The 26,702-nt window shown below is 41.3% G+C and overlaps 1 protein-coding gene across 5 annotated transcripts in view; it reads right to left on the reverse strand.

The window, feature by feature from the left end:
* Positions 1-26,702, reverse strand: part of Unc13b (unc-13 homolog B) — a 193,328-nt gene that overhangs the window by 18,619 nt on the left and 148,007 nt on the right. For 3 of the 5 annotated variants that reach the window (XM_057790263.1, XM_057790262.1, XM_057790261.1), the window contains 11 exons: positions 15,398-15,444; positions 12,558-12,636; positions 10,168-10,242; positions 9,261-9,480; positions 7,461-7,688; positions 6,727-6,868; positions 4,871-5,040; positions 4,362-4,477; positions 3,905-4,068; positions 3,139-3,289; positions 805-873 (listed from right to left, as the gene is read on the reverse strand). In XM_057790263.1, the coding sequence (XP_057646246.1) occupies positions 805-873; positions 3,139-3,289; positions 3,905-4,068; positions 4,362-4,477; positions 4,871-5,040; positions 6,727-6,868; positions 7,461-7,688; positions 9,261-9,480; positions 10,168-10,242; positions 12,558-12,636; positions 15,398-15,444 (1,461 nt within the window). Of the gene's footprint in view, positions 1-804; positions 874-3,138; positions 3,290-3,904; positions 4,069-4,361; positions 4,478-4,870; positions 5,041-6,726; positions 6,869-7,460; positions 7,689-9,260; positions 9,481-10,167; positions 10,243-12,557; positions 12,637-15,397; positions 15,445-17,549; positions 17,573-26,702 lie in introns of all 5 variants that reach the window. The other 2 variants (XM_057790259.1, XM_057790260.1) reach the window with 1 other exon arrangement.

A 26,702-nucleotide genomic window follows, 5' to 3' on the forward strand; every position in this document is an offset into this window, starting at 1 on the left:
GAGGAAGCTGCATGGACAGTTGAAAGGAAAGACTGAGCTCTGTCAGCTTTAAGCCTGTAGATGGCTACTAATGCCAAAGGTGAGATTATAGTTACTTCTCCATTATTTGTGCAAATGCAGAGTAAGGACGGTGCAGATAACCAAAGCCTCACTTTTGTTAAGCTGGAGGCTGCTCTTGCACTTACTTTCTAATGTACACGTATTGCCTGCTGTGAGCATTCCTAACATTTGAAGCGAGTGATAAAGCCAGTGTAAGAAGATCCAATTTAAAAGGAGCTGAGAAGCTGTCCATTTTTTCATCCTGGGTACCCACTCTCCTACATCTATTTACTCCTATACCAGAAAAAGGTATAACACCTAATATAGTTTACTTGTCCAAGACAGGCTACTCTTTCTTCCCCTGGCCAAAGATTCATATGTCTCTTAGGAATTGAGAAGAGGGAAGGGAGGGGGGAGGGAAGGAGAGGAGGGAGGGGGGAGAAAGAAAGAAAAAAAATTGACTAAGTATCTAATATTTTAAGGGAAATTCTGGGAGAGATTATGTCGTTAGAAAGTTGGCTAGAGTGATATGAATAGGGCTGGAAAGCGACCTGTCCACTAAAAGCTGTCATACGTGCTATTTATAGACTGTAATGATCCTTAGAGTCAGAAGAACCATGGTATTTACAGCATTGGGCATCCAGGTGGGCATAATGGCACAGATCAGTTTCCTTGCCTTTCATCCTTATAACTAAGATTTTCCCGTGTCTTCTAGGTTGAGTTTGATATTACTCATTACTCTACCCACAGCATGTCTTCACTTACTCTATATGTAGAGAGGTCTATTCTCAGTGAGTTGTGTAGTTGATCCAGCAGTTTCACAAATCTCTCTTTCTGAGGGTGAGAAAAAACAATGAAAAAGGGAGTGGGGGGGGGACATCTTTTCTAATCTCTGTCCATGGGAACAACCACTGTAAAGGAGAACAGACTAGATGAACCCTGTTCCATTTTTTCAGCAGCACTATCTTAAACTTGGAAACCTTTTCATGCTGACAAAGAGACATTCATATCCCTGGAAAGGGAAAAATTTCTTCCTAAACACAAGGATGTGATCAGTAAGTATATCTCTATCTGTTTGAGACCTTAATTCATCTTAGTCAGGTGAAAGGAAATTCAAACACTTTCTCTGACTTGCTCCTAAATCTCTGAGATCTCTGGGCTTCTGTTGGTGTATTTTTTTTAGCTTTAAATAAAGCATTTGTTGATGAGCAGAAGCTTAAACAGTGTGCATATATTAGTCACGCCATATCTAGAAGATGATTGAAACCTTCAAGGCACTAGAGAGCACTGGAAGTAATTAGTGACGTGATCAAGCAGGGTTGGGGGACTGGGTATCCCTGAGCATCAGCCACATCTTGTGGGTCCAAGGACCTGGGGAAAGGTCCACTGAAAAGAAGACTCGGGGCTGGAAAGAGACCTCATCCTGGGTGCTTTGAAGAGGCAGTTTCTGCTTTTGCTCCCTAGCAGCGGAGTCTGGGAAGGCCTACGATAAGGGCCATCTAGCTGAGTCGTCCTTGGTTTGACTCATATGACTAAGAGAAAGAGACAAACCCAAAATAGCTCACAGGGAGATTGGAAGAGAGGTCTGGAATTGTCAGGGGTAGGTGATGTGGAACTCAGGCTGTAGAGGCCAAGTATGGTTTTCAAGAGTATCTCAGAGCCATGGCCTTCACTGTCCCTCAGGAGCCCTTTCAGCTTCTTTGCAGGTAGTGAGGACCTTGGAAGAGCTGGGAAAAGACAACCCATACCCAAGCCCTGCCAATGAGTGGCTATTAACTCAAAGTGGGGGGTAAGGAGCCAGGCATATGGATGGACAAGAGCAGTGGGCACCCAAGACACTCTGCTTCTAGCTACCTTCACTTTGCAATCCTGGTCCCAATCAGACACTCCCAAGCTCCCAACTTCCCTCCCCTCAGGACACTTTTCCTTTACAGACTACCACATTCTGGATCTTCCTCATTCCATCACAGGCCCTTTGCCTCACTTCCCTATAAGACCCCCCTAGCCCACCTTCCCACCGCTGCAGCCAGAAAAGTGAGGCCAGTGTCCACTCAGTCTACATAGCCTTGGGGCCTGAAAAGCCTAACAGAGACTGGGTCTTCACCTCTTCCTTTCCACCTTGGTGCCAAAGTGCCTCTGGGTATTCTTTTTTTTTTTTTTTTTTTTTTTGGGTGGGGGGTTTAAGACAGGGTTTCTGGGTAGCTCTGAGTGTCCTTGAATGCACTCTGTAAACTAGGTTGTCCTTGAACTCAGAGATCCACCTGCCTCTGCCTCCTAAGTATTGGGCTTAAAGGCATGCACTACTATTACCCAGCTATCCTGGGGCATTCTTAACAGACAGAGTCTAGCAATGATGAGGAGAGAGAAAACAGTGCTGTATTTGAAAGGTGTCAGAAAGACACAAGAAGTATCTATTTTAACTAAGTTTCATGCAATTTTCCTTAGTGTATATTTTAATATTAAAATATATAATATGTACTATTTTCACAGTTTTATTTTCATAGAAAAAGTGCCATTAAATGTAGAATCACATGCCTATAGGCTGTTAGCACAACATTTCTAGAATTCATTATATTGATTACATCAATAGATATTAAGTCAATATATAATGGGATCTGATTGGCTTAGTCAGTAACATTAACTCGTCTACAGAAAAACTTTATTAACAACAAAAACACTATAAATACCCAAAGTCAGGGACTACAGATGCAGTAGACTGCGGGGATATCAGTAATTTTATGCCTACAGATAGAACATTTGTGATAGGTCATTTCATCCTGCTTATCCTGAATTTATGTCAGGTGACATTCTGAGTAAAGACTGCAAGACTAAACAACATTGTGATTCAATTATGGTCCTGATTAGAGGAGTTTTGTCTGGGCTGACACAGAAATGTCTCCTACAGCATAGTGGTGCCATCATTTCTTAGAGTCTGAAGATAGTCTATCAATTATCTTATCTAGAAGAAAAAAAAAAGGATTATCTTTCAAGGTAGCAACTATCTGAATATTAGGCATGTCAGTCAATCTATACAACTGGCCAAAACATACCAAACCATCAAATGGCAGCATTTTGGTACATGTATTTCATCACACTCACACCAAAGTTGGAGGCTGAGAAACGATCGGATGCAGAGACATTAGTGGAGGCAGTTGTGTGAGCATAATAGGCGTTGATGTTGGCCAGTAAGGTGCTCATCACTGCTGGTACACCAGGACACATATACTTGGATGACAAACATGCAAAATGCCTGAAAGACAGAAACCACATTCTCAAAGACTCTTCACAGTTTGTAGTAGAATTCAAGTAAGAAGCCAATTACGGTTTGTGGAAGTAAAGCCAGGTCAAATTGCCTTCCTCTACTTATGCAGTATGGATCCCTATGTACACCTCTATGGCAATATCACCAACTGATGTCTCTCCCAATAAACAAGAATTTCTATTGTAGGTGCACTGGTAGATTCCACAGATAAATATTTTCCCTACAGCTTAGAGCACTCTTTGTAGACTCAATCTAGGTCAGCTTGTTGGCTATGCATATGCGTACATGGGCAAAAACATGCTGTATTTGCTCAGACATGTGATATCTGTGTCTTTGTCTTTGTATACCTACTAATGCCTTTTTCCTTTTCTAATCATGATCTTGGTGGGTAAACAGGCAAATTCCTGAGACGCTGGCAAATATACTCCCTTTCTAATACATGCTTCTTTCATTAAGGCATGGATACACTTCACCCAGTTCAAAGAGGAAAGTATGGAATCACTGCACTTTATAGTTACTAAGCACCTGTCGACTATGTCTTGTGCCTTCATTGGCTACCTAAAGCATTAGTAGCTACTTCCCAGGACCCCAGGGGAGCCTCACGTCATGGCCTGATATATGGACTCGATGCCATAGCGCATAGCAAATTCATCCACAATTTCTTGGGCTGTCTCATCAAAGTACACCTTCCATGCATCATCACCCCGAGCCTCTGGGATCCAGACTCCTCCATTGCCCTGAATGTCTGTGAGGTAATGGAAAAGGTTCTGCAGGACACAGAGTAGAGAGAATGAAGGGTTACAGTACATCATAACTAAAAATTTCAGTAGAAAATTTTCTTTACATCACTGCTTAGTCTTTCCAAAGGTCATTGCAGGCAGTTCTCATAGTGACCACAAAGAACCACAGGTCTAGTCCCTCAGGTTAACCAAAATAGCACAATGAACCAATAATAAAATAACAACAAAAATGGTCCTAGGTCTCCAAGTACTTGCAAATCTTACTTATAGTCAAAACCCACCCCTGCTTTCCAGCTCTCCTCTTACAAAGCGCTGCTCACCTCATGGAGACATGTATATTGCACATGGTATGGGGCTACCTTCTCCTCTCCCTTGATCTCCACATTGATTTGTAGTCGAATAGCCCCTGAGACAGCTGACTTGTCTGTCCTCTTCTCTACAAAGGAAAGAAGACTTGGGATTCACAGCAATGCAACTACAGATATAGCCCTATTCTGGTGTAATTCAAGGGGGGAAATGGCAACAACCCAAGTGGCCACACATTCTATAAATAACCCCGTACTAAGTGAAAGAACAGGAGTGGTCAGAGACTTACAGGGATTAGGGATTATGATGGAGATGAAAAGAACTGAAACTTGAAGAATGTACAAGCTAGAACTAAGTTTTAACCATTGCCATTCTGTTTTCCACCATTACCAATGGTCAGCTCTCTAAAGGTAAGACAAGTTCTATACAGGCTATGACCTGGAGTTTGGTGATTTGATAGATTTCCTAGATCCCTTGGAATGGTCTCCAATCACAGTAACATTTTATGACTCAGTTTCCTCACCCAGATTGTACCAGACATCCATCTCTCCACTGAGTGTCCGAACCTCAATGATGGTCTGGCCAAGGAAATCATCAGACTCCCGCTTCAGCCGCTGTTTCACTCTGGATTTGATGTCATCATCCTCATCCCACACACGTACCTTGATGCGATCGGAAGAGTTGTGGCACTCACTGTGGAAGAAGCAGGTAGAGAATTAGGTCGGACAGCATCACTATCACTTCCAGTTTCCAGCCCCCAAAGCTCCACCAACTACACTTGAAAAAGAAAGAGAAAATTACAGCAGATTGTGGCACTCAAATTCCAAGTGAATTAGTCTGTCCAAGCAAAAGGTTTTCAATCCTTATGGATAGGAAGGAAATGAGTAGATATGGTCAAGTCTGGCTTCTTATGCAGCTAACTGTATCATCAATTCGAACAGGACAACACCAGGGTTCCAGAAACAACTGGTAGCTCCTTCCTCAGAGTCCAAGACACGATCCTAGTAGGGTGATCAGGTCATATCTGCTTAGTTTTCTAATTCTCCCATGTACCCAACTCAGGGCTTATGAACTTCTACCACTCTATTATTCCCTTGAATGGCTGTTCTCTTCTGTGGTGTTTTGCTTTGGAGAAGGGAGATACCTGTCTCCAATTTTGTTCTCCTCCCCAGAAGCTGTTTTCAGGATCTTGGTCTCTCACTCCAAACCAGTAGTAAGCAGAATGTTTTACTCAATTCCCTCCATTCTTTTTTTTTTTTTTTTTTTTTTTTTTTTTCGAGACAGGGTTTCTCTGTGGTTTTGGAGCCTGTCCTGGAACTAGCTCTGTAGACCAGACTGGTCTCGAACTCACAGAGATCCGCCTGCCTCTGCCTCCCGAGTGCTGGGATTAAAGGCGTGCGCCACCACCGCCCGGCAATTCCCTCCATTCTTATATCTTTCTACATTCAAGATATTTCCATTAAAATACTATACTGTAATAGTAACTTCTCTACTGAAAAAATAATGGATAAGTCAACAATAAACATCTTGAAGACAGAAACTCTATCACTCAGTCTGAGATGAACAGTACCATGTAAAGTATCTTGCATAAAATAGGAACTGAATAAATTGTTCATCTATAATGAGTAAAAGATGACAACTGTGAAACAGTTCATTTTAAAGTAGCTATAGGAACGACTCAGATTCTCAAACACACAGGTGCTTTACTTAGTAATTGCTACCTGGACTGGAGAGTAATTTCACTGTATCCCAATCCTTTTCCCTGAGTGCTCAGAGGAGTCAGCAGAACCTGCTTTCTGTATAGTCAGCCTGCTCAGCAGATTCAGACCCAAAGTCCTGGTCTTATACTTTGGGGAGTAGGGATGTAAGACAAAGCATCTGGCCACTCCAGACTTTCATTCAAGTTCTAGGATATGGTGAAACAGTCTGTAAGGAAGAGAGGTAAGGGGAAAGGAATGGAGGAATATGCTTGGGTAGGAAGAAAGACTTTCCTTAGGAAAGAGGGAAACGCCTCCAGACCCAATTGCCATTTTCAAGCATAATTACCCAGTTTATAGGCAAGACATCCTTTCCTCAGTCCTGAGAAAAACTTAATACTTCCTAGGCAGGGTTATGGAGGTATCACAGGGTAGTAGTAAAATTGTTCTAGTGCTAGAAAAAGCACCAGGACCCATAAACTGACCTAGTTAAGACAGGGTTTGGGTAAACTACCAAAGACTTTAAGAAGAAACCCCAAGAAAGTATGGCTGCTACCCAGTGAGACAGGTGAGAATCTTCATAGTCTTTGTCCAGAGTCTTAGGGCTCAAGCCAGAAAAGTGGGTTCTAATATCGCTTCTAAAATATATAAGTTTCAAGACAGAGAGTCATGTGTGACTTACAAATGGAACTTCTCTTCCCAAACAGGATTCAAATTTCCAAAGATGGTTTTGGTCCGCTTCTTGGTTTTCCCAACTTGCACAGTCACATAAGGGTCACTGGATCCTGTCTTATCTTTGGCTTGTAGGCCCTGGGCACAAACCACTGCAACCCAAGCACAAATCAGAAAAGTACATTTCAGAGTTAAGTCACAAGTTCCCATAGCACTGACCACATTCTCTCCAACTTAGAGAAGCCTCCTGTATATGCACAGGAGCCTTACTTCTCCACATGTAACCTTAGCCATAGGCTACCAACTTCTCCTTCAAGTTTAATCCAAGAACCTCATCTCCTTCCCTGAGTACTTCCTGATCAATGGCCACCGACCTCACTGGTTCCTAACTCTCTAATGTACACATGCTTCAGTGCTGCCTACCATAATAGCAAACCACCAGTCAAATAGTCTTTGGTTTCCTCCTTACCCCTTTCCTCCCATGCCCAGTTTTTATAAAATCCAACTGAGTATACAATGTCAGATTGTTTGGATATGCTTGTATAATTGTTCATAGTGCTTGTGGATACTGGCCTCTTCTTGCACCAGGGTCTAAGTGGGAGAGGAGGGATGAATGATAGGATTCTCTTTTCTTCTCAGTTATAAATTCTTTCTCCTCAATGCCTTGCTCCCTCATACTTGAGATGCTTCCTCCTCGTGCTTTCCCCATGGTCTCCCTAAGCCCTCAAACTTTAGCTTGCTTACCAGTGATGGTAATTTTGGCTGACCATTTGGAGGTACCATCCAGGACACTCTGCTTCACTGTTTTCATCTGCTGCACATGGGCAACTTTGCTCACTGTGAAGACATCTCGGATAACCTCAAAGATCTCTGGTTTATTCCGTTCTCGAATCTTCATACGGTCCTTCATAGCCATAATAATGTTCTGCGTCCTGTCCTCAGCTCCATGTTTAGAGCTCTTTTCAGCAGCCCCTGAAGGATGGCCCATAAAGTAGAACTAAGCAACAGGCTACCTCCAAGACCAAGGTCAAGCCAGGAAGAAGTGTTGGGAAGAGGCATGAAACAATGGGGGAAGCTTAAGGATATTGTGAATTCCCTTCAAAAAGGTGATCACTGTGATGCCTGCTGCCTGCCCAGAGGACTTTAAAATAAAATTTGAAAGGTAGCAAAATCTTGATAATGATGATGGGAATTCATTATACTATTTTGTTTAGATAAATATTGGAAGAGTCTCCCATCAAGTGTCTAACTCTATGGTCAAAATATATCCAAAGGGTGTTTCAGATGTTGCGGAGCAATGGTAGGTGGCCATGACAATTCGGCCAATCTTACCTACCAATTGGGTTGTACTCTATGGTTCTAGTGCTTTTAATCTCAACAAATAGTGTAGTATGATAAGAAAATAAAATCTTTGGTATCAAACCTGGGTTTAAACCCTAGTTCTACCACTCCTCGTTTTGTGAACTACTTTCTCTCTGTGAGGAAACAGTGGTATTTATCTCCTGGGGTTCTTTCTTTTACTTTGTTATTTGAGACAGGCTCTCACTATGTAGCCTTAATTGTCCTAGAATTAAGAACTCACTATGTAGACCAGGCTGGCCTTGAACTCATAGAGATCTGCCTGCTTCTGCCACCCAATGCTGGGATTAAGGGTGTGTCCTTCATGCCTGGCAAAAGAGTACAATACACAGTCTTTCAAAATGTGTATTATAATACACGTTCTTCCCAGCGTGCAGCAATTGCTCAAGAAATGGTCACAATTATTATCTGCTTATCTTCTTCTACTACAACCTTTAAAGCATTATTATGAGTAACAGCTGGGAGACATGGAGGGCTAAGAGAATACTTACCTACATTCCTTTGCTGCCATTCTTCCTGAAGTCTGGCTACACTGAGAGCAAACTCAGTAAAAGTTGGGCAGAGTGGCAGTAACTTTGAGTACTATCACCTTCCCTGCTAGGAACTTGTTGCTTTTCCTGTTCCTATGTGCAAATACCATCAGCGGCACACGTGACATACGTAGCTGGGCTTTGAGCACCTGTTACACTTTCCTTATAGTCTGTTGCTCCATCTACCTGAAACTTCTGTTGTCTAGAAGATCTGTCTACAAGTAATAAATTCTGTCTCCTAGGATCTAGTTAGACCTATGGGAGGCTTCTCTGGGAGGCCTGGAAATTCATAGAACTCTCTTTTTTGTCCTCTCAGTCCTTGATTAAACATGCTCTAGTCACATGAGCAATGGTGTATACTATTCTAGTTGAGCCTCTGGAACCACATGAATCCTGCAAGAGACTTGAGCTCCAACAGAAGGCTATAGAAAGTTCAAGGATTTTCCCTAAAGGAAGTTAAGGGAAACTGTAAGGCCCATTGTTTGGAAAAGCAGTATCTCTTGATTCAGCACCTTACTTTTCTGAAAAGTAAAGGCCCTCAGAATAAATCAGAATAGAAAATAATAAACCAGACACCACTGCTGTTTGCTGCAGACTCTTTTAGAAAGGCCCTGTTGCCCCTGCTCCCCAGTCCTCATCCCATGGGACGACTCACGTTGTAGGCAATCGGCATTGAGCAGATCCTGGCACTTCTCATGGCACTTGACTCCACACTCGCTGCAGCGCATGCCTTGCCGGGCAAGGCCCCAGAGTAAACCTTCACACTCATAGCAGTAGGTAGGAGCAGTAGCTGACCAGACCTCAAAGTTGTGGGGTGTGGTACACGAGATGGGGTAGATTAAGGCCTGCAGAGTTTTCTTATACACATGGGATTTCTGAAAGACACATGCCCCATCACATACCAACAACTGTATGACCATGCTGAAAAGTGCCAGGGCTGCAACCTGGTTTCTTCTCTGAATAACACAACCTAGCCTGGACCAGCCCAGAGCCTAGCCTGGCACAGAGAAGGCCCCACTAAATTTACTTCTAGTCATCCAGCGTGGGCCCATAGTTGAATCTGAACATTCATTCACTCTAGAGAAAAAAGAGGGTAAAAGACTCATCCAACATGGGTCCATAATTGAATCTGAACATTCATTCACTCTAGAGAAACAAGAGGGTAAAAGACTCACTATAAAACCCCAAGATCAGGGACTGGAGAGATGGCTCAGAGGGTAAGAGCATTGACTGCTCTTCCAGAGGTCCTGAGTTCAATTCCCAGCAACCATAGCCATTTATAATGAGATCTGGTGCCCTCTTCTGGCCAGCAAACAGACAGACAAAACACTGTATACATAATAAATAAATAAATCTTAAAAAAAAAAAAACACCCAAGATCAGTGGCCATATGCTTTAATACTCCAATCTGGACTCTTGTTTCTCCCAGTGTAGAAAATTAAGACCAGATATTATCTTGGCAACCATATATGTCCAGAATTTTAAAATTCATAGTTAGTATGGCTACAAAGATGATCAATCCTGATGCCAGTAGACTCAACAAAAGCTTATGAGTTACTTACCAGCTCTTCATCCTTGAGAGTGGTACGTGTAGCCATTGCAGAAGTAATCCCCGCTTTCCGTGACTGAACCAGTGACTATGAGAGAAGAGCTGTCTGTCAACCCTGGTTGCCACAAAAGACTAGCAGTCCTGAAGAGACAGCCTCAGTTTCTAATGCCACTTGACTGTAACAGATAACCATTCTATAACCATTCTACTTTTACTGTCACTCAGAAACTGCCCCTGGGTAATAGATAATAGAGTCCCAGGTTGAGATGTAACACCCCAGGTCCTCAAGGGACTGTTCTAGCAATGTTAGTATGGTACTTCTTTCAGGATAGCCACCATCCAAAGGGCTTTCCTCTTTCACTATTCTTATGGTGTCTTATCCCATAGAAATCCCTTGTCTATTAGAAGGCAAAGGAAAAATGAAAAGCTTAGAATATAGTAAGGAACAGGTTATAAGAATGAAATACACACACAGGCTATCAGAGTCACATATAAGAACCATCCATGCTAATTCCTATGCCAAGATACCTCCCCACACCCAATCCATGGGGAAACAAAGGCCAGCAGCCCAAATAAACAGGGTATTTGGCAAGTAAAAAGGGGCAGTGGAGGCCAAACAGGACAGAGAGTAAAGTTCAATAACGGGGGCTGTCCTGCTAGCCAGGTTCTTATGTAGAGGAACTCCATGTTTCTGCCAAGCCAAAATCTTAAAGGAAGCCCCTAAAAGACACATGACTTCATTAAGGCAGCAGAAATTGAGCAGGCAGAGCTCATGAGCCTCAGCAAAAACATCAGTTGAGAGGGGCCCAAATAATTTGGGAATGTGGACTCTTAAGAGGACGGGGAAGGGCCCTGGATGCACTCACCATAGCCTGTGCAGAGGAAAGCAAAGAAAGGAACAACATGATGTTAAAGTCCACTAAGGGCATAAAAACTTTCAGAGGCAACTAAGAGGTTCTTTCCTCCAGTTTACCACAAAGACATGTTCTAATAACTCTATCTACTAAAACTGTCTCATCCAGAGAGAGCTGCCCAGGGCACAGGCTGAGTACCCACTCTAAGGGCCAGTGTGTCTCAAAGTGAAAAACAGGCAAAGCTAAAAGACAGAGGAGGGAAAACAAGAAATGATCCAGACCTGTTTGTGGAGAAAGGGAGGGGAGGTAGAGATAAAAGAGTAAGAAGAAAGGTAAGCAAGGAGATAATAAAGGAAATGATAATAAGGAAAATATGAGATCAGAATCCACCTTCTACCAGCTAGATGAGAAGCTGGTGGAAGATAAGGTACACTAAAAAGAGAATGAAAAAGAAGATACAGAACTGGTAGGAAGTAAGGAAAGGAAGAAATGGTGATGAAAATAAGGGAAATGACGTTTCCATTCACCCAGTGAAGGATAGAGAAACTGGTAGGAGAAAAAGAGAACAGAGAATAGGAGAAAAAAGAAAAGGAGTGGATAGGAAAACCAGAATGGACAGAACAGAGAGAAATAAGAGTCACAGGAGTAGAAAATGGGAAAAAGAAGAGGGTTCAAATCCTGCTGAATCCTCACACCTCATATCTGACCTTAGAGCTCAGAGCCTCTGGGAAAGCCTAGGTCCCACTCTATTCCTACCACTCACAGGCTACAGAAAATTGCTCACATTGATCCTGCTTTAGAAAGTATGGCCTAAGCTGGGCGGTGGTGGCACACGCCTTTAATCCCAGCACTCGGGAGGCAGAGGCAGGCGGATCTTTGTGAGACGAGGGCAGCCTGGTCTACAAGAGCTAGTTCCAGGATAGGCTCCAAAGCTACAGAGAAACCCTGTCTCGAAAAAAAAATTTAAATAAATAAATAAATAAATAAATAAATAAATAAAAGTAAGACCTAGAATAGGAGGTTTTGGTCATCCTTGAGATTCCAAGAGCACCTTTAACTCCTAAGCCTAATGCAATTCAGTTCCACAAATGTTTTATCATATCTTCTCAATGTCTTAGGTTAAGACACAGTCTATAGAACTTATGTTTTAGGAAGTTTTCATTTGACTTCTAGGAAGGATCAAGCTCCAGTTATTTGTATCACATACCAAGGTGTCAGTAATCTAAATTAAAGGCAGGAGGTGGGGTCAGTTTCCATTCTTGGTTATCACAAAAGGTTGCAAAGCTACCTAGAGGAATTAAGATGCCTGATATAAGATCTTTGAATTCAGTATTTAAGGCATAAGCTACAAATGTTCCAGGTAGGAACTTGACTCATTGAAGAGCCCAGGGTCCTGGCTTAGAAGTAATTTAGAACTAGGATCCACTGAAACCATTATTAAGTATCAGTAAATCTGAAATGGCTGATTCTAATCCCGAGAGTTTGCCAAGTCCTATTGGGGTGTATATCCAAAGGCTACTACTGAGCTAATGCCAGGGGTTTCACTCACCAGATCACTGACAAGTGGCAGTGGCTTCTTTTTTCGTAGATCCGGCATGCTGTCAATGCCATAGAGCCCTCCAGCTGGCCTAAGGAGAGAAGAAAGCATCAGAATCTTTAGTCCTAGCTTTGTCCTACTGTCGGGTCCTTTATTCTATTATCCTTGTTTTCCTCCTGCTCAGAGGATAATGAACTAACCTCCATGTACCTTTAAAAGATTAAGGAAGACAGTAAGTGAGGAAAGAAATCCAAGGGATTAACAATGGAATCTTCTTTTAGTTTCTCAGTGCTTCCTTCCATTTCAGCAATGTCTAAAAGCTCTTTTACCTCACTGGAACAATTCAAGACACTTTTGTTTATTTGATGATGCTTGTACTTCAAAAGGCAACTTGGGAACTAGTACCAAGAGAGCTTTCGCTCTACATAGACCAGATAACTCCCCAAAGAGAAGTCTAGTATAGCCTAGGCTACAACAGAGCCCACAAGGTGGCTCCAGCAGAAGAGCCGCCTGCCTAGGCAAGCAAGACGACTAAACAATGACATTTGAGGGAGACTTCCATCTACCAGTAAGAGGCTCATCTATTCTGTCTACTTGAGACTTCTGACACAGAGGGTCTCCATGAAGAGTTAAGTTCCTACAACTCAGAAGAGGCTGAGGGAGTGCAACGGGAGACTTACAAAGTCAAGGAGTGGAGGCAGGAGGTAACAGCGGAGGGACTCTGATAGTGGTAGTCTAGATCAATACTAAATGCCTACGTAAATATCCGTCAACAGAAACCAGAGAAGAATTACAGCAAAAGCAACTGAAGACCTATAAAGTGTAGTATACACTTTGGTATACTAATTTTTTTGTCGTTGCCTAATTTTATTAACATAACGTTTAAAAAAAGAACAAGAGAAAACAGAGTATGGCTCCAAAAGCGTATCAGTCTTATACTGCTATAACCTGAATTTGTCTGCAGTTTGGTCAGCTCCCTGTGTCCAATATTCCTCCTCCTCTTTGAGTCTCAGTGTCACCTCCATAAAATACGGCGGAGTTAAAAAGGAAAAAAAAGGCTCTGGCTCTTTCAATGCTGAATTATGAACTATAATAAATAAACAAACTATCCTCCAAAATGAACCTTATGTACTTAGTTTTGTTTTGAGAAAGGGTCTTGCTGCTTTGTCTAGGCTGGCCTTGGATTCGCTATACAGCTAGCTAAGGGTAGCCATAAACCACAGGCCTCCTGCCTCAGAGTCTTCAGTTTATAGATGCACACAAACATACTCAACTAATCATGCATTTGCTTCCAGTAACAACAATGAGCTAGAGATACTGGGTAGCTGGGTTGTGCACCATAACTGGTCTAAACATAGAAGTCCCAGAAAAATCAGATGTGACCGTGATATAGGCAAAAAAAGGAAGACACAAATTGGGTTAAGACCAGAAGCTGGAAGAGCCAACTCAACATACAAATGTCTAGTGAACTAGCTCTCTCAGCACAGGAGGTGGACTTTGTTTCAGTGAGACTAACAAACCTAAGAAGCACAGAAAGGAAGACAAGAGGAAATTATTTTGAAAACCCTTGCATTCTATTTTAAAACCAATTTGGATAGGCTCTACTGGTATATATATATACATTTCATAATTATTAGAAGAATCTAATGTTCACTGAAGAAGTAACTAGTGACAAGAATTCACAGTGAATTCTAGCAACTACGATATGCTTTGGTTAAGTCAAAAGGATGGAAAGGGCTGGCTCTTTCAAACGACTTGCCCAAAGAAGACAAAGTGTGTGTGTGTGTGTGTGTGTGTGTGTGTGTGTGTGTGAGAGAGAGAGAGAGAGAGAGAGAGAGAGAGTGAGAGAGAGAGAGAGAAGGAGGGAGGGAGGGAGGGAGGGAGGGAGGGAGGGAGGGAGGGAGGGAGGGAGAGAGAGAGAGAGAGAGAGAGAGAGAGAGAGAGAGAGAGAGAGAATATAGTAGCTAACTTTGTGATCTGTCTGACAGTCTGACATTCTTCCCTGGCTAAGAGTAGGAGGAGGCAGCTGAGAAGCTGATGTCAGAAGCCTTTGTGGGACAACAAGAAAGGGAAGGTAGGAGAACTAAATGGGCTGCTGGAAGAAGAGGCCCTGGGGGACACTTGAGCTCCTCTCCTGAGAACAATCAGTAGGTTATGGGTAGCAGTTGAGCTCTAAAATGACTCTGGTGCAATCACATGGGTCAGAAACAAAGCACAGACAGAACCCAGAGCTCAGAAGGGATGCCACTTGTGTCTTGACTGGAGTGGGATGTAATAAGTGACTCACAACTAGAACAGGACTGAGTCCAGGGAGTAAAACAATCAGCTACACCAACAATGAAATAGGAAAATATTTCAGATGAATATATTTATTCTAATGCCTTTATTTTCTATATAAAAAGCACATCTCCACTATGACACGATAAATAAGAAACTACACATTCAGAGATGATTGTTCAATGGTTAAGAACACTGACTCTTCCAGATTATTGTGGTTCAATTCCTAGCACCCACATAGTAGCTCACAACCGTCTATAACTCCAGTTCTGGGGGATCCTACACCCTCACACACACAGGCAGAAAATCAATGCAAATAAAAAACTGAGAGAGAGAAATTAGACAGGCAAGGATGTGAGTGCTAAAGTGGCCTCTCCTGGTCCAAGGACTGTTACACAAAGCTCCTGCTTCAGCCTCTCAGGAGTCAGTCAACAGCTCTTTCCTCTACCCCAGACAGCCATCCAACCCATGGTGGGACCTCTTCCTTTCCCTCCCACAATCCAGCATATGGAGCTGTCTCACATATCCCCAAAGAAAAGATGGAGTCCACAGGAAGCTTGCAGAGGACCACGTACCCGTCTGGGAGCCACTGAGGCATAGAGGAGTCACCATCATCTGAAATCTTTAAAAAGAGAAGAAAAAAGTTAGCTCATGGGAAATGGAAGAGTGCCTATGGGTTGGGCAGTGAGCAAAGTAGGTCATATGAACCATTCTGTGACAGAACCGGTACCCTATTACCATGGGCATCAATAGACTGCTGTTGTGAGCAGTAAACAGAAAGATCTCGGGGCTGAGATCCACTGGGAGCAGCTAGCTGCTGGAACTCTTACCTTCTTTATATAAGCAATTGGGAGACAGCAGGAGAAATGAATTTCTTGGGATCCCATTTATTGAGGTAAAAGGACAACTTGGTGTAGCTTGGGGTCCTTGAACCTCAGGCTCACTATGTAAAGATAAGAGTGGGTCTAGCCCCTACATTTTATAAATGATCTAGTAAGAGGTTATAGGGCAGATTAAATACTTGGGCTATGATTTTGGTGGATTTTACAGTACATAAAACTTAGGATAAGAAGTTGAAAACTGAGGTACCAAACAATCAAGAAAAGAACAGTTACCAAAAAAAAAACCCACTTTTTTAAAGGTTTCTACATAAAACAAGAGCACAAAGCCAAATGAACAAGAAAAAAATTTTTAAGCAATGCAGAGAAGAGAGAGTTCTAAAGTTAATGGGGGGCTCCAGGAAAGCCATTGTGCAGGCTTTTGAGTAACAAGAAATCAATACTGGCACGTCTGGGGCCTCCTAGCGAGCTTTGTTCCTTTTACCCCAACTGCCTTGGTCCTTAACTATCCTAGTACAAATGAGCTCCAGAAGGGGGACAAAAATAAGGTGGTTATCTCTGGAGGGAGTAACAGACAGAAGAGTATGGGGAGCTAAGATGGTCTAACAGGTGATGGAAAGGAGGGCAACAGTTCAGGTGGACTTAGGATTGGAGGTCCTCCTCTGTAAACACTTGCCAGGTTCCCCAAGCTTTAATCCATCTGTCTACTCCATCCCTATTCCAGCTCATCTGCCTCCCATCCTAGTCCTGGAGGGGAGGACAGTGGTAAGGGGAGGGCTAGGAATGTGCCAACAGGAGAAACAACAGTGGGTGAGGCAATGGGGAACAAGTCTCCCAAGGATGCTAGGGCAGAGGCCGAGATCTGTGCATCCCTAGACCCTACCAACCAGGCCATATCTTCCCTCTGGAAGCAGCTACTGTACTGAAAGGATTCTTACCTCTTTTTTTTTTTTTTAATTTTTAGAATTAGATATTTGCCAGAAACTACTTGGCTTCAGAAAACAGACAAAAAAAGTCTTTGGGAGCTAGGCCCAGATTGTGAACATTTCCTGTGCTCAGAGAGGGCAACAGTTTGCAGAAGCACAGAGCATGCATTCACAGCACACTGAAGGAGGGAGGGAGCAGGAAGGAGTCTAGCCAGTACTTATAGAAGGTATGCTCACAGACAGAGATATACCCAAAGAAAAATCCAGGTGAACATGAATCCTGTGCTTATAGGTTCAGAACCTATGAACAAACTCATCTGAACAGGATTCAGTGTTTGTTAGAGCCAAAGTCACAAGCAACATAAATCCTCACTAAATTCAAGAGCCATAACTAACAGGCACAGGGCATTAGTGCTTCACAAGGCTTGCGATGGCCATACAACAGGTATATGTTCAGAGGCTTATGCCCAACCAGAGGTCAGGGAGTTAGCTCAAAAGCATGAATATACTTTCATACTTAGGGTTCCAGACCCTAAATATATCTGTCGTAGCTCCTGAACTCAAATATAAAGTATGTGAACATGCTGGGCTCAGTCAGGGTTGGTTACAACATATGCCAGAGTTGGCAACAAGTAGGAAATGGACACACTGTGCAAACTAGGAGAAGAGGAGGGCAATCGAGTGTGTTGCAGTGTCAGACTGAATACAAGTGGAAGCACACACATGCTATATTGAATGTGCATCCATGACAGCACACACACATTCTTTCACTACGTTCCAGGGAACATGGCATGAGCACACACAGCAGAAGCATGCATACAAACTTCTTTCTGGAAAAACAGGTTATCTAATGTGAACCACAGCTCAGAGGCACAGATCATGCACACATATACATACACACAGTAATCAGAGAGAAGTAGAAAATAAACAACAAAATAGGCTCAAATGACCAGAGGCACAACCTGAAGAGCTTCTTGCTTTCCTTCTGTAGGAGAGAAAGAGCAGGAAAAAAAACAAAAAGGGCAGAAAGGTTAGTAGGTTCAGTTCTATTGCAGGAACCCAAAAGAATGGCAGCTAATCCTAGAGGGACATGGAGAAGAGGGACTTTGAACATTGGGGGAGGCCATAAAGGACACTTGACTGACTCCCAGAATCCTTACTTCCTGTGTCGGCTGGTCTGATTTTTAGTCTGAATAAACAGGGAGTACTTAATGCAAAGGACAAGGTCTGCCTGGGGATTCCACTTGTCCTTCTCTTCTCCCAAAGCAGTCTGTGTTCAGAGTCAGGACTGCCAAGGCTACAGAATCAGACTCCTGCAGGCAGCACAAGTTGCTAAGCACACAGTACCTTCTTTCTGCAAAAGCCATATGAGCTAACTTCATCTGTATATAGCTCCTCAAAACCTAAGCTTGGTGGCTGAGCCCTTTCCATTTCACAGTGCAGACTTGGCTGCGGACCTGGGCATTTTTCTCCAGACTAAATAAGGCTGGGCTAAAGTAGGACCTAGAGTTACAGCCAGGATCAAGATGTTGAACATGGAAAGACCTTGGAGTGTCAACTGCTCTAACAGAAATCACAGTGATCTGAATACTAAAACTATGACTCCAATCTCAGGTTTGATTATTATGTATTAATCTCAGAGCAATACTCCAAGGGAAATGGACACTTTCAGACTGGTCAAGCAAGTCACAGCAGAAGACAGAGTCTCCTTTTCTACTCACCAGCGACTACGCTGCTTTACAGGACCACATGTGGCTTCCTTCTCTATGAAATCATCTGACTAGGCCCTTCCACTTTCTTGTCTCTTCATATGAAAAGTCCATCACTATCATATTGCAAATAGAAGAAACTAATTCATAAGTTCTCAATTCTATTTCTGATGGCCAAATGAATCACTTGTTTAGAGAGAAGAATGAATTCTGTAATAGGAATCCTCCACCATAGTGTGGCACCAGGAAGGTGAGTGAGGATTAAAGATAAGTTCTTCCTGGAGCAGGAACAGAACTCTTTCACATCCGCATCCCACCCTCCTGAGGATACTTTTTTCTCTCTGAATAAGAAAATTAGGCAAGAACTACTTTGACCCTAAAGACTCAAATTGAAAATATTTCTTTCCTTCTCTATTTCTTAAACACAGCCTAGATATCATACCATATTCTGATTACCCCCTCCCTGCCATTGGTTTCTCCAAAATTTTATTCTCAAGAATAAAATATAATCAATTTCAGGTGAGGAAATGGCTCAGTGAATAGAATGCCGCTGCACAGGCCTGAGGACTGAAGTTCAAATACCCCAGACTCAAACAGACGCCAGACAGAAAGACAGCCCACCTTTAACTCTAGCATCTGGAAAACAGAGATGTGGGATCTTTGGAACAACCTGGTTTGCTAGACTAGCTATATTAGCAAGTTCTGGGTTCATCTGAAACCCTGCCTCAATGACCAAGGTGGAAAATAATCAAGACTCCTGACATTAACCTTAGGCCCAAGAATGTGTACATGCACACATGTAAACACACAAACACACATAAATTTTTAAAATATACAATAAGCTGACAAAGCCATCAAAGCTCTTAAAGATTTGATCCTAATCCCCAAATTTTCCTCTACCACCTACTTTCTTGGACTTTACAATCTCATTTTCTCACATAGTCAAAAATCTACATATTTATTTACTCATTCCATCTTCCAGCCTGACACAGCTTTTCCTGATACCCATCCAGGTAGTAGTTAATTAAGTCCTACTAAGGCATCTAAGATCTTTTTATCTTTGTCCTCTTTTTAGTACTTATCATATCATGCCTTGACAAATTCCACCATCACACACATGAGAATATGACAAATGGATAGATGTGGAATCTCAGCTGGACATTAACAGTAGTTACACCATACCTTCAGATCCCTGCTTAGCCTAGCGTACTATTAACTGACTATTGCATAGCACCTGCATAACGTATGCTTAGTTTAAACGGAGGATGTTTTAAAACACACACACACACACAACCACCACCACCACCACCACAAATACCTCCTCTTACTTTCCCTCCCCCACCACAGCCAGATTCTTCCTTCTTTTTACTCAGTAAATATGTGTGGTAGTTTTAAAGAAAAGAGCCCCCAAAGTGAGTGGTACTATTAGAAGGTATGGCCTTGTAGGAGGAAGTGAGTCACTGCTGAGGCAGGCTTTGAGGTCTCATATATGCTCAAGCCATGCCTAGCATCTCAGACCACTTCCTGTTAGCTTCTGATCAATATGTAGCCAGCATCATGTCTTCTACACACCTCCATGTCCTGCAATGATGATAATGAACTAAATTTCTGGAAAAGTAAGCCCCCCCCAATTAAATGTTTTTCCTTTATAAGAATTGCCATGGTCATGGTATCTCTTCACAGCTGTAGAAATCCTAACTAGTACGGTATGGGCTGATAGTTCAATCCTCTGTAGTCTAACTCCTAACTATCTTTTGACATTTTTTTTCCTGATATGTATTCTAGATTGCCACTGACCTAATCCATACCCTCAATGCCTCTCATCTGGACTACAACAAGAAACTCTATGCTCACCTCCCTTGGCACTGGACATGGTCCTCTCCAATTCATACTTCATAATCTATTTCAAACTGTTCATCACAGTTTTTCTTTGCTTGGCAGCATCAGTGGCTCACCATGCCTTATTACAACATATACTTCAAATTTTTAAATTTTGACACCATTGTAACTTACCCTTCTGCCTTCCATCTGTATCTGTCCCATTTGCAAAAGTCTTACTGCATGCTGCCCACTGAATGCCTGCACATCTTCCTCTCAAGCTCATGGAACAGACCAGGGCTTATTCTTCATGACTGAGATCAAATATTAAAACCTCTATGAAATTTCCTTATTTGACTTCCAAGGGCAGAATAAGGTATCTCTTCATCATGTGTCAATAGCACTCACTCTTCTGTGTGGACTCTTCTGTGGCAGTACATTATCAATAGTATGTTTCATTGCAGTTGTCTGTATAAACATCTCCCTTTATACTTCTTGAGAACTGTGGATTTCTGCGTATGTGTGTATAATTGTATACACATGTACGTAGATGCCAAAGGTCAAGGTTAGTGTTTTCCTTAATCATTCTACATTAAAAATCATTTACATAAAAAAGTAAAAAATCATTACTTTTTTAAAAAAATCTATTTATTTGTGAGTGTATATGTAAATCATGCAAGTATTCACAAGTACCATGGCATATATGTGAAAGTCAGAAAAAAAATTGTAGGAGTCAGTTCTTTCTTTCAATCATGTGGGTTCCAGAGACCAAATTCCAGGTTGTTAAATTTGGTGGTACAAGCCTTTATCCACTGAGCTATCTTGTTGGCCTTTTACATTACTTTTAGAGATAGGGTCTTTTGCCAAACTTAGAACTCAATTTGGCTAGACTGGCTGGCCAGCAAGTCCTAGAGAGCCTCCTCTTTCTGCCTCCACAGTGCTGGGATTATAGGGGTATGAACCTCAATGCCTGGTGCTTTATGTGAGTACTGAGGATCAAACTCAGATCCTAAAGTTTGTAAACAAACATTGTACCAAGTAAACTATCCCCCAGCCTGAGAACTGTGAATTTATTGAGAACATCTTGTGATCAAGGAATCTGTGAACTTCTTGAGAATAAGCACTATATATTTGATCTTACCTTTTTAGCCAGAAGGCTTGGCAAACCTAAGTATTGTATTTAGCAAAAGGAATCTAGAAATTTCAGGACTTAGAAAACAAAAGGTTTTTTTTTAAGAAAGAAAGAAAGAAAGAAAGAAAAAAAGAAAGAAAGAAAGAAAGAAAGAAAGAAAGAAAGAAAGAAAGAAAGAAAGAAAGAGAGAGAGAAAACCTCTCTTGTCCAGGACCAAAGAAAATATGTCAGAAGCCTGTACCATTTTCAGAGGGAGAGGCAGAAAAATCAGAAGTTCAAGGCTATCCTTAGCTACACAGTGAACTGAATGTCAATGTAGTAAATACAAGGTTGTCTCGGAAAAAAAATAACCAAACTTTTTAAATTAAAAGTTGACAGGGAGGCCGGGCGGTGGTGGTGCACGCCTTTAATCCCAGCACTTGGGAGGCAGAGGCAGGCGGATCTCTGTGAGTTCGAGACCAGCCTGGTCTACAAGAGCTAGTTCCAGGACAGGCTCCAAAACCACAGAGAAACCCTGTCTCGAAAAAGCAAAAAAAAAAAAAAATTGACAGGGAGGTCTCATCAATAATACATTTAAGCAGAGATGTGGAGGAAAAGAATAAAAATAACATTTCGAGCCCTTGAAGAAAAGTATTTTAGGTCTAATGCATGCATGCGTAAGTCTTAGGTGAGAACAAAACTGGTGTGGAAGAATAGCAAGTTTTCAATGAAGAGCCAGTTCAAGCCCCCAAAAGACCTCTGTCTTTCATTCTGAGTGAAAGAAAAAAAAATTACTCAATGTTTTGAATAAGAAGCAATGCAATCTTTTATAACAACGACTTTGGTTGCTATTTAAAAACAGACTATAGAGAGACAGGAGTTTAAACAAGGAGACCAGTTAGACTACTGCAATAATCTAGATGAAAGAAAATGTGTTCTAAACAGAAATGAATGTTATGGAGGCACAGATCATTGCTTAGAATGTAGATGATAGGTTAGCAGGATGGTTCAGCACAGAGTTAAACCTCTGGGACCCATATGCTAAACACAAAGAACTGACCCTTGTAAGTTGTCCTCTGACAGATGCACACGTACACACACAAACAGAGAGAGAAAAAGAGAGAGAGAGAATAAATCAGTTAATAAAGTTGAAGGTAGAGAATGCATAATTTACTAATGGATAGGATGTTAGTTTTCTGAGAAAAAAAGAAGTCAGGAATGACCACAATTTACTGACAAGGAAAACTAGATAAAAAACAGAGTTGTTGGGGAATTGAGGAGGAAGATATCTAGAGTTTGGATTGGGATGTGCTCTGTCTGAGACACCTGTTTACTTTCTAATAATAATACTGAATAGATATGGAGTGGTATTTGTGGAAGATGTTTGGACTTGAGCTGTAAAGTCTCAGAATGACTATAAAATCCATAAGGTTAGATTATCATTTCAGAGATGGATATGAACAGAGAAAGGCAAGATTGAGCCGTAGGGTGCTACAAAGTTGTACAGATTAAAAAAAAAAGATAGGCAAGCATAACTTGAAACCAATGACAAAAGAAAATTACAATAATAAAGAGCCAGACAGTTTTTATGGAAGCCAAGTAAAGAGAATGTCTCAAAAAGAATTGAGTCATAAAAGAATATGATCAAAGAGGAGGAATGTCCAGGAACAAACCCCTACTCTCATGCCCAGTTCATGTCAGATAAATGTGCTAAGGCTATTTTAGAGGAAACAAATAGATGTACATAATGCATAAGAGTGAGGTTGGACCATTCTCTGCACCATGAACACACAACTACGAATGGATCACAGATCTAAATATATCAACTAGAACTATAAAACTCTCCAAAAAACAAATGATTAGGGGCTGGGGAAATGGTCCAGTCAAGTGTCTGCTGTGTAAGCATGAGGACCCGAGGTCAGATCCCCAGCATCTATGAAAAAGCAGAGCATGCTGGGAATCTGAATGCATGCCTTTGATCCCAGCACTTGGAAGGCGGGGGTAGGTAGATCTCTGCAAATTAGAGGCCAGCCTGATATACAGAGCTAGTTCCAGGATAGCCAAGGCTACACAAAGAAATCCTATCTCAAAAAAAAAATTAATAAATAAAAATAAAAATAAACAAACAAAGCAGAACATGGTAGCACATATCTGTAATCTTAGTGTGGGGTGGGGTGCAGTGGAGACAGGCTGATCCTTAGAGTTCACTGGCCAGAGAATACAGCTAATCACTGAGCTCCAAACTCAGAGAGACCCTGTCTCAAAACATATGGTAGAAATTAATAGAATGGAGTTTCTTAACCTTCCTAATGCTGTGACCCTTAAATACAGCTCCTCCTGTTGTTGTAATCCTCAACCATAAAATTAATGTGATGCTGCACACACAAGCACACATATAACACACACACACACAAAAACATATTAACCTTTGGGATTTTGTATTAAACCATGGTTTCTTAGTCATGATAATCACAAAAAAATGCTGATAAACTGAATTTTATCAAAACTCAAAACTTCTGTGTGCTACCCAGCTCCATAGAAAGACTATTTAAAGTAACAAAATTTTTACCAGAAAAAAAATGTTTCCCTAGACAACATCAAGAAAATAAGGCTGGGCAGTGGTGGCACATGCCTTTAATCCCAGCACTCAAGAGGCAGAGGCAGGGGAACTCACCAAGGCCAGCTGGACTGGGTCTGAAAAAGCATGGAATAAAACCGGACTCGCTGAACATAGCGGACAATGAGGGCTGCTGAGAAGTCAAGAACAATGGCACTGGGTTTTGATCCTACTGCACGTACTGGCTTTGTGGGAGTCTAGGCTGTTTGGATGCTCACCTTACTAGACCTGGAAGAAGGCGGGAGGTCCTTGGACTTCCCACAGGGCAGGGAACCCTAACTGCTCTTCGGGCTGCTGAGGGAGGGGGAGTAGATTGGGGAAGGAAGAGGGAAATGGGAGGCGGTGGCGGGGAGGAGGCAGAAATCTTTAATTAATAAATAAATAAATAATAAATAAATAAATAAATAAATTTAATTAAAAAAAAGAGGCAGAGGCAGGCAGATCTCTGTGAGTTTGAGGCTAGTCTGGTCTACAAAGCTAGTTCCAGGACAGCTAGGGCTGTTGCACAGAGAAACCCCCATCTCGAAATAACAAACAAACAAACAAACAAACAAAAAACACCAAAAACAAAAACAAAAACAAAAAAGAAAGAAAATGAACAACATATAAAATCACAGAAATATTTACAAATAATATAGCTGGTAATGAATGTACTTATATCTAGAACATTCAAATAGCTCGTATACAACTTAATAAGAGAACATTTTTTGAATGTGCCAGAAATTTAAGTGACATTACTTTAGTAATATAAAGAACCAATAAACACATGCAAAGATGTTTAACAAAATCAGACACTATGGAAATGCAAATCAAAACTTCACTGAGAAACTACTTCACAACCACAAGAGTAGTCAAAAGGACAAATACTGTTGCCAACACTAGTCTGAAATTAAAACCCTATGTTCTGTTAGAGATATAAAATAGTGTAACCACACTAGAAAATAGTTTCATATTTCCCTAACTTGTCAAACACAGAATAACCACAGGAAACAGCAATTCTACTTCTGAGTAAAAAATCTAAGGGAATAGAAAACATATCCAATGTGGACATGGTGCAGTAAACCTATAATCCTAGCAGTCTGGGTACTGACTCAGAAGGAAAAGCAACAAACATATTCACACAAAACTGATACACACCCCAGTGTTCACAGCAGCATTGTTTTGTTGTTTTGTTGTTGTTTTTGTTTTTTTGTTTTTGGAGACAGGGTTTCTCTGTGAAACAGTCCTGGCTGTCCTGGAACTCGCTTTGTAGACCAGGCTGTCCTCAAACTCACTGAGATCTGCCTGCCTCTGCCTTCCAAGTACTGGGATTAAAGACATGAGCCACCATTGCTGGTACATTATTCTTGAGAGCAAGAAGTGGTAACAATTCTCCAAATGACTATCAACAGAATGTGCACTCAATAAATATTATTCAGTCCCAAAAAGAAATGAAGCACTGATATGTGCAAAACTACTAGTGACTAAAAAAAATTTTGCTAAATAAAAGAAACCAGACACAAAGTGTCTGCTATTATAGGAATTCATTTATGGAAACTATGCAGAACACACACAAAAAAGTAGATTAGTAGTTATCAGAGGCTGAAGGCAAAGGAGTGGGAAACTGGTTGTTAATGGGGATTCTTAAGGTGTTAGAAATGTTCTTATATTAGATAATGGATGGTTTTATAATTATGTAAACAAACAAACAAACAATAGGGATGCTAGACCACCTTTGAAGGGATGTAAGGGCAATTTTAAGATATGTAAATTACAATACTAAAACTCTCATAATTAAAACAAGAAAATGTCTACCAGTTGTGTCTAGTTGCTGACTGACTCATCAGGAGAAGGATTAAAGACTGACCAGCAGTTTAAAGTATGGCAATCATTTCCAGGCTTTCTTGGCCCAGCCGGTCTCCTTCAAGCTTTAAGGAGTTGTAAAGGTGAACTGCTTTGTCAACACAGTGTTTCTCTTGCTGTGCAAAGAAATCATTTCTGGATGTTCAAGGAAGAAACAAACTGACTTCAGAATAAAGAAGAAAAGATCCTTTATAGACGGGGAATTATAGAAAGTGCTGTGGGCTGTTGAGGAACGAGAAGATGCGCAGGCTGACATAGTGAATGCAATGCCTCGGGTCAGAAGGAAGCATATATACGCGAATACACTGAAAACAGAAAAAGCAAGGACAACTGAACTACAGAAGTTTCCTTTAGGGAGGGGCCCAGTGGAACAAGAAAAGATAAACCCGAGACTAGTAATGACAAGTAAAGGAATTTGGATTGTTTTATACAGATATAAGTTAGAACAGCTCTAGGAGTATTTGAAGAGAGTGGCATGATTTCAATTTTTTTCTTCTAAATTGAATCTTATGACTTGACATTACCATTCACATTATTTAAGTCCTTAAATAATGAAGAGGTATATAATGTATTTAAAATTTAAAAAAAAAAACTCCATTCTATTCCACTTGTTTTTCACCCAATAAACCTTCTCCCAAGGAGAACCATATATGGCCATGTGCTACTTATCATTTGAGTGAACAGCAGACTACATATGAGAATGCTGTATGTCATGTGGTCTAGGTCTACTGTAGACAATACCATCTAGGTTTATGTATGTATACTTCTGTGCTAACACAATAAGGAGTTACCAATAGTGTCTTTCTCCGGCTGCATTTCTGTCAAGTAATACATGACGATACCAGTTTCTCATGTATCTTTCCCTCAGTATTATCTACTACAGCAGGCTCTATGAGGGTGAATATTTTCCCTCTCTTATAGAAATGGAAGGATCTCATACAATCTCACATATACCATTCTGCACTATGTTTTTTTCCAGGTTGACAAAACTTAGGTAGCTTTCCATTTGAATAATGAG

The sequence above is a fragment of the Chionomys nivalis genome, chromosome 16 (genome assembly GCF_950005125.1).
Source record: "Chionomys nivalis chromosome 16, mChiNiv1.1, whole genome shotgun sequence".
In the NCBI taxonomy this organism is placed as follows: Eukaryota; Metazoa; Chordata; class Mammalia; order Rodentia; family Cricetidae; genus Chionomys; species Chionomys nivalis.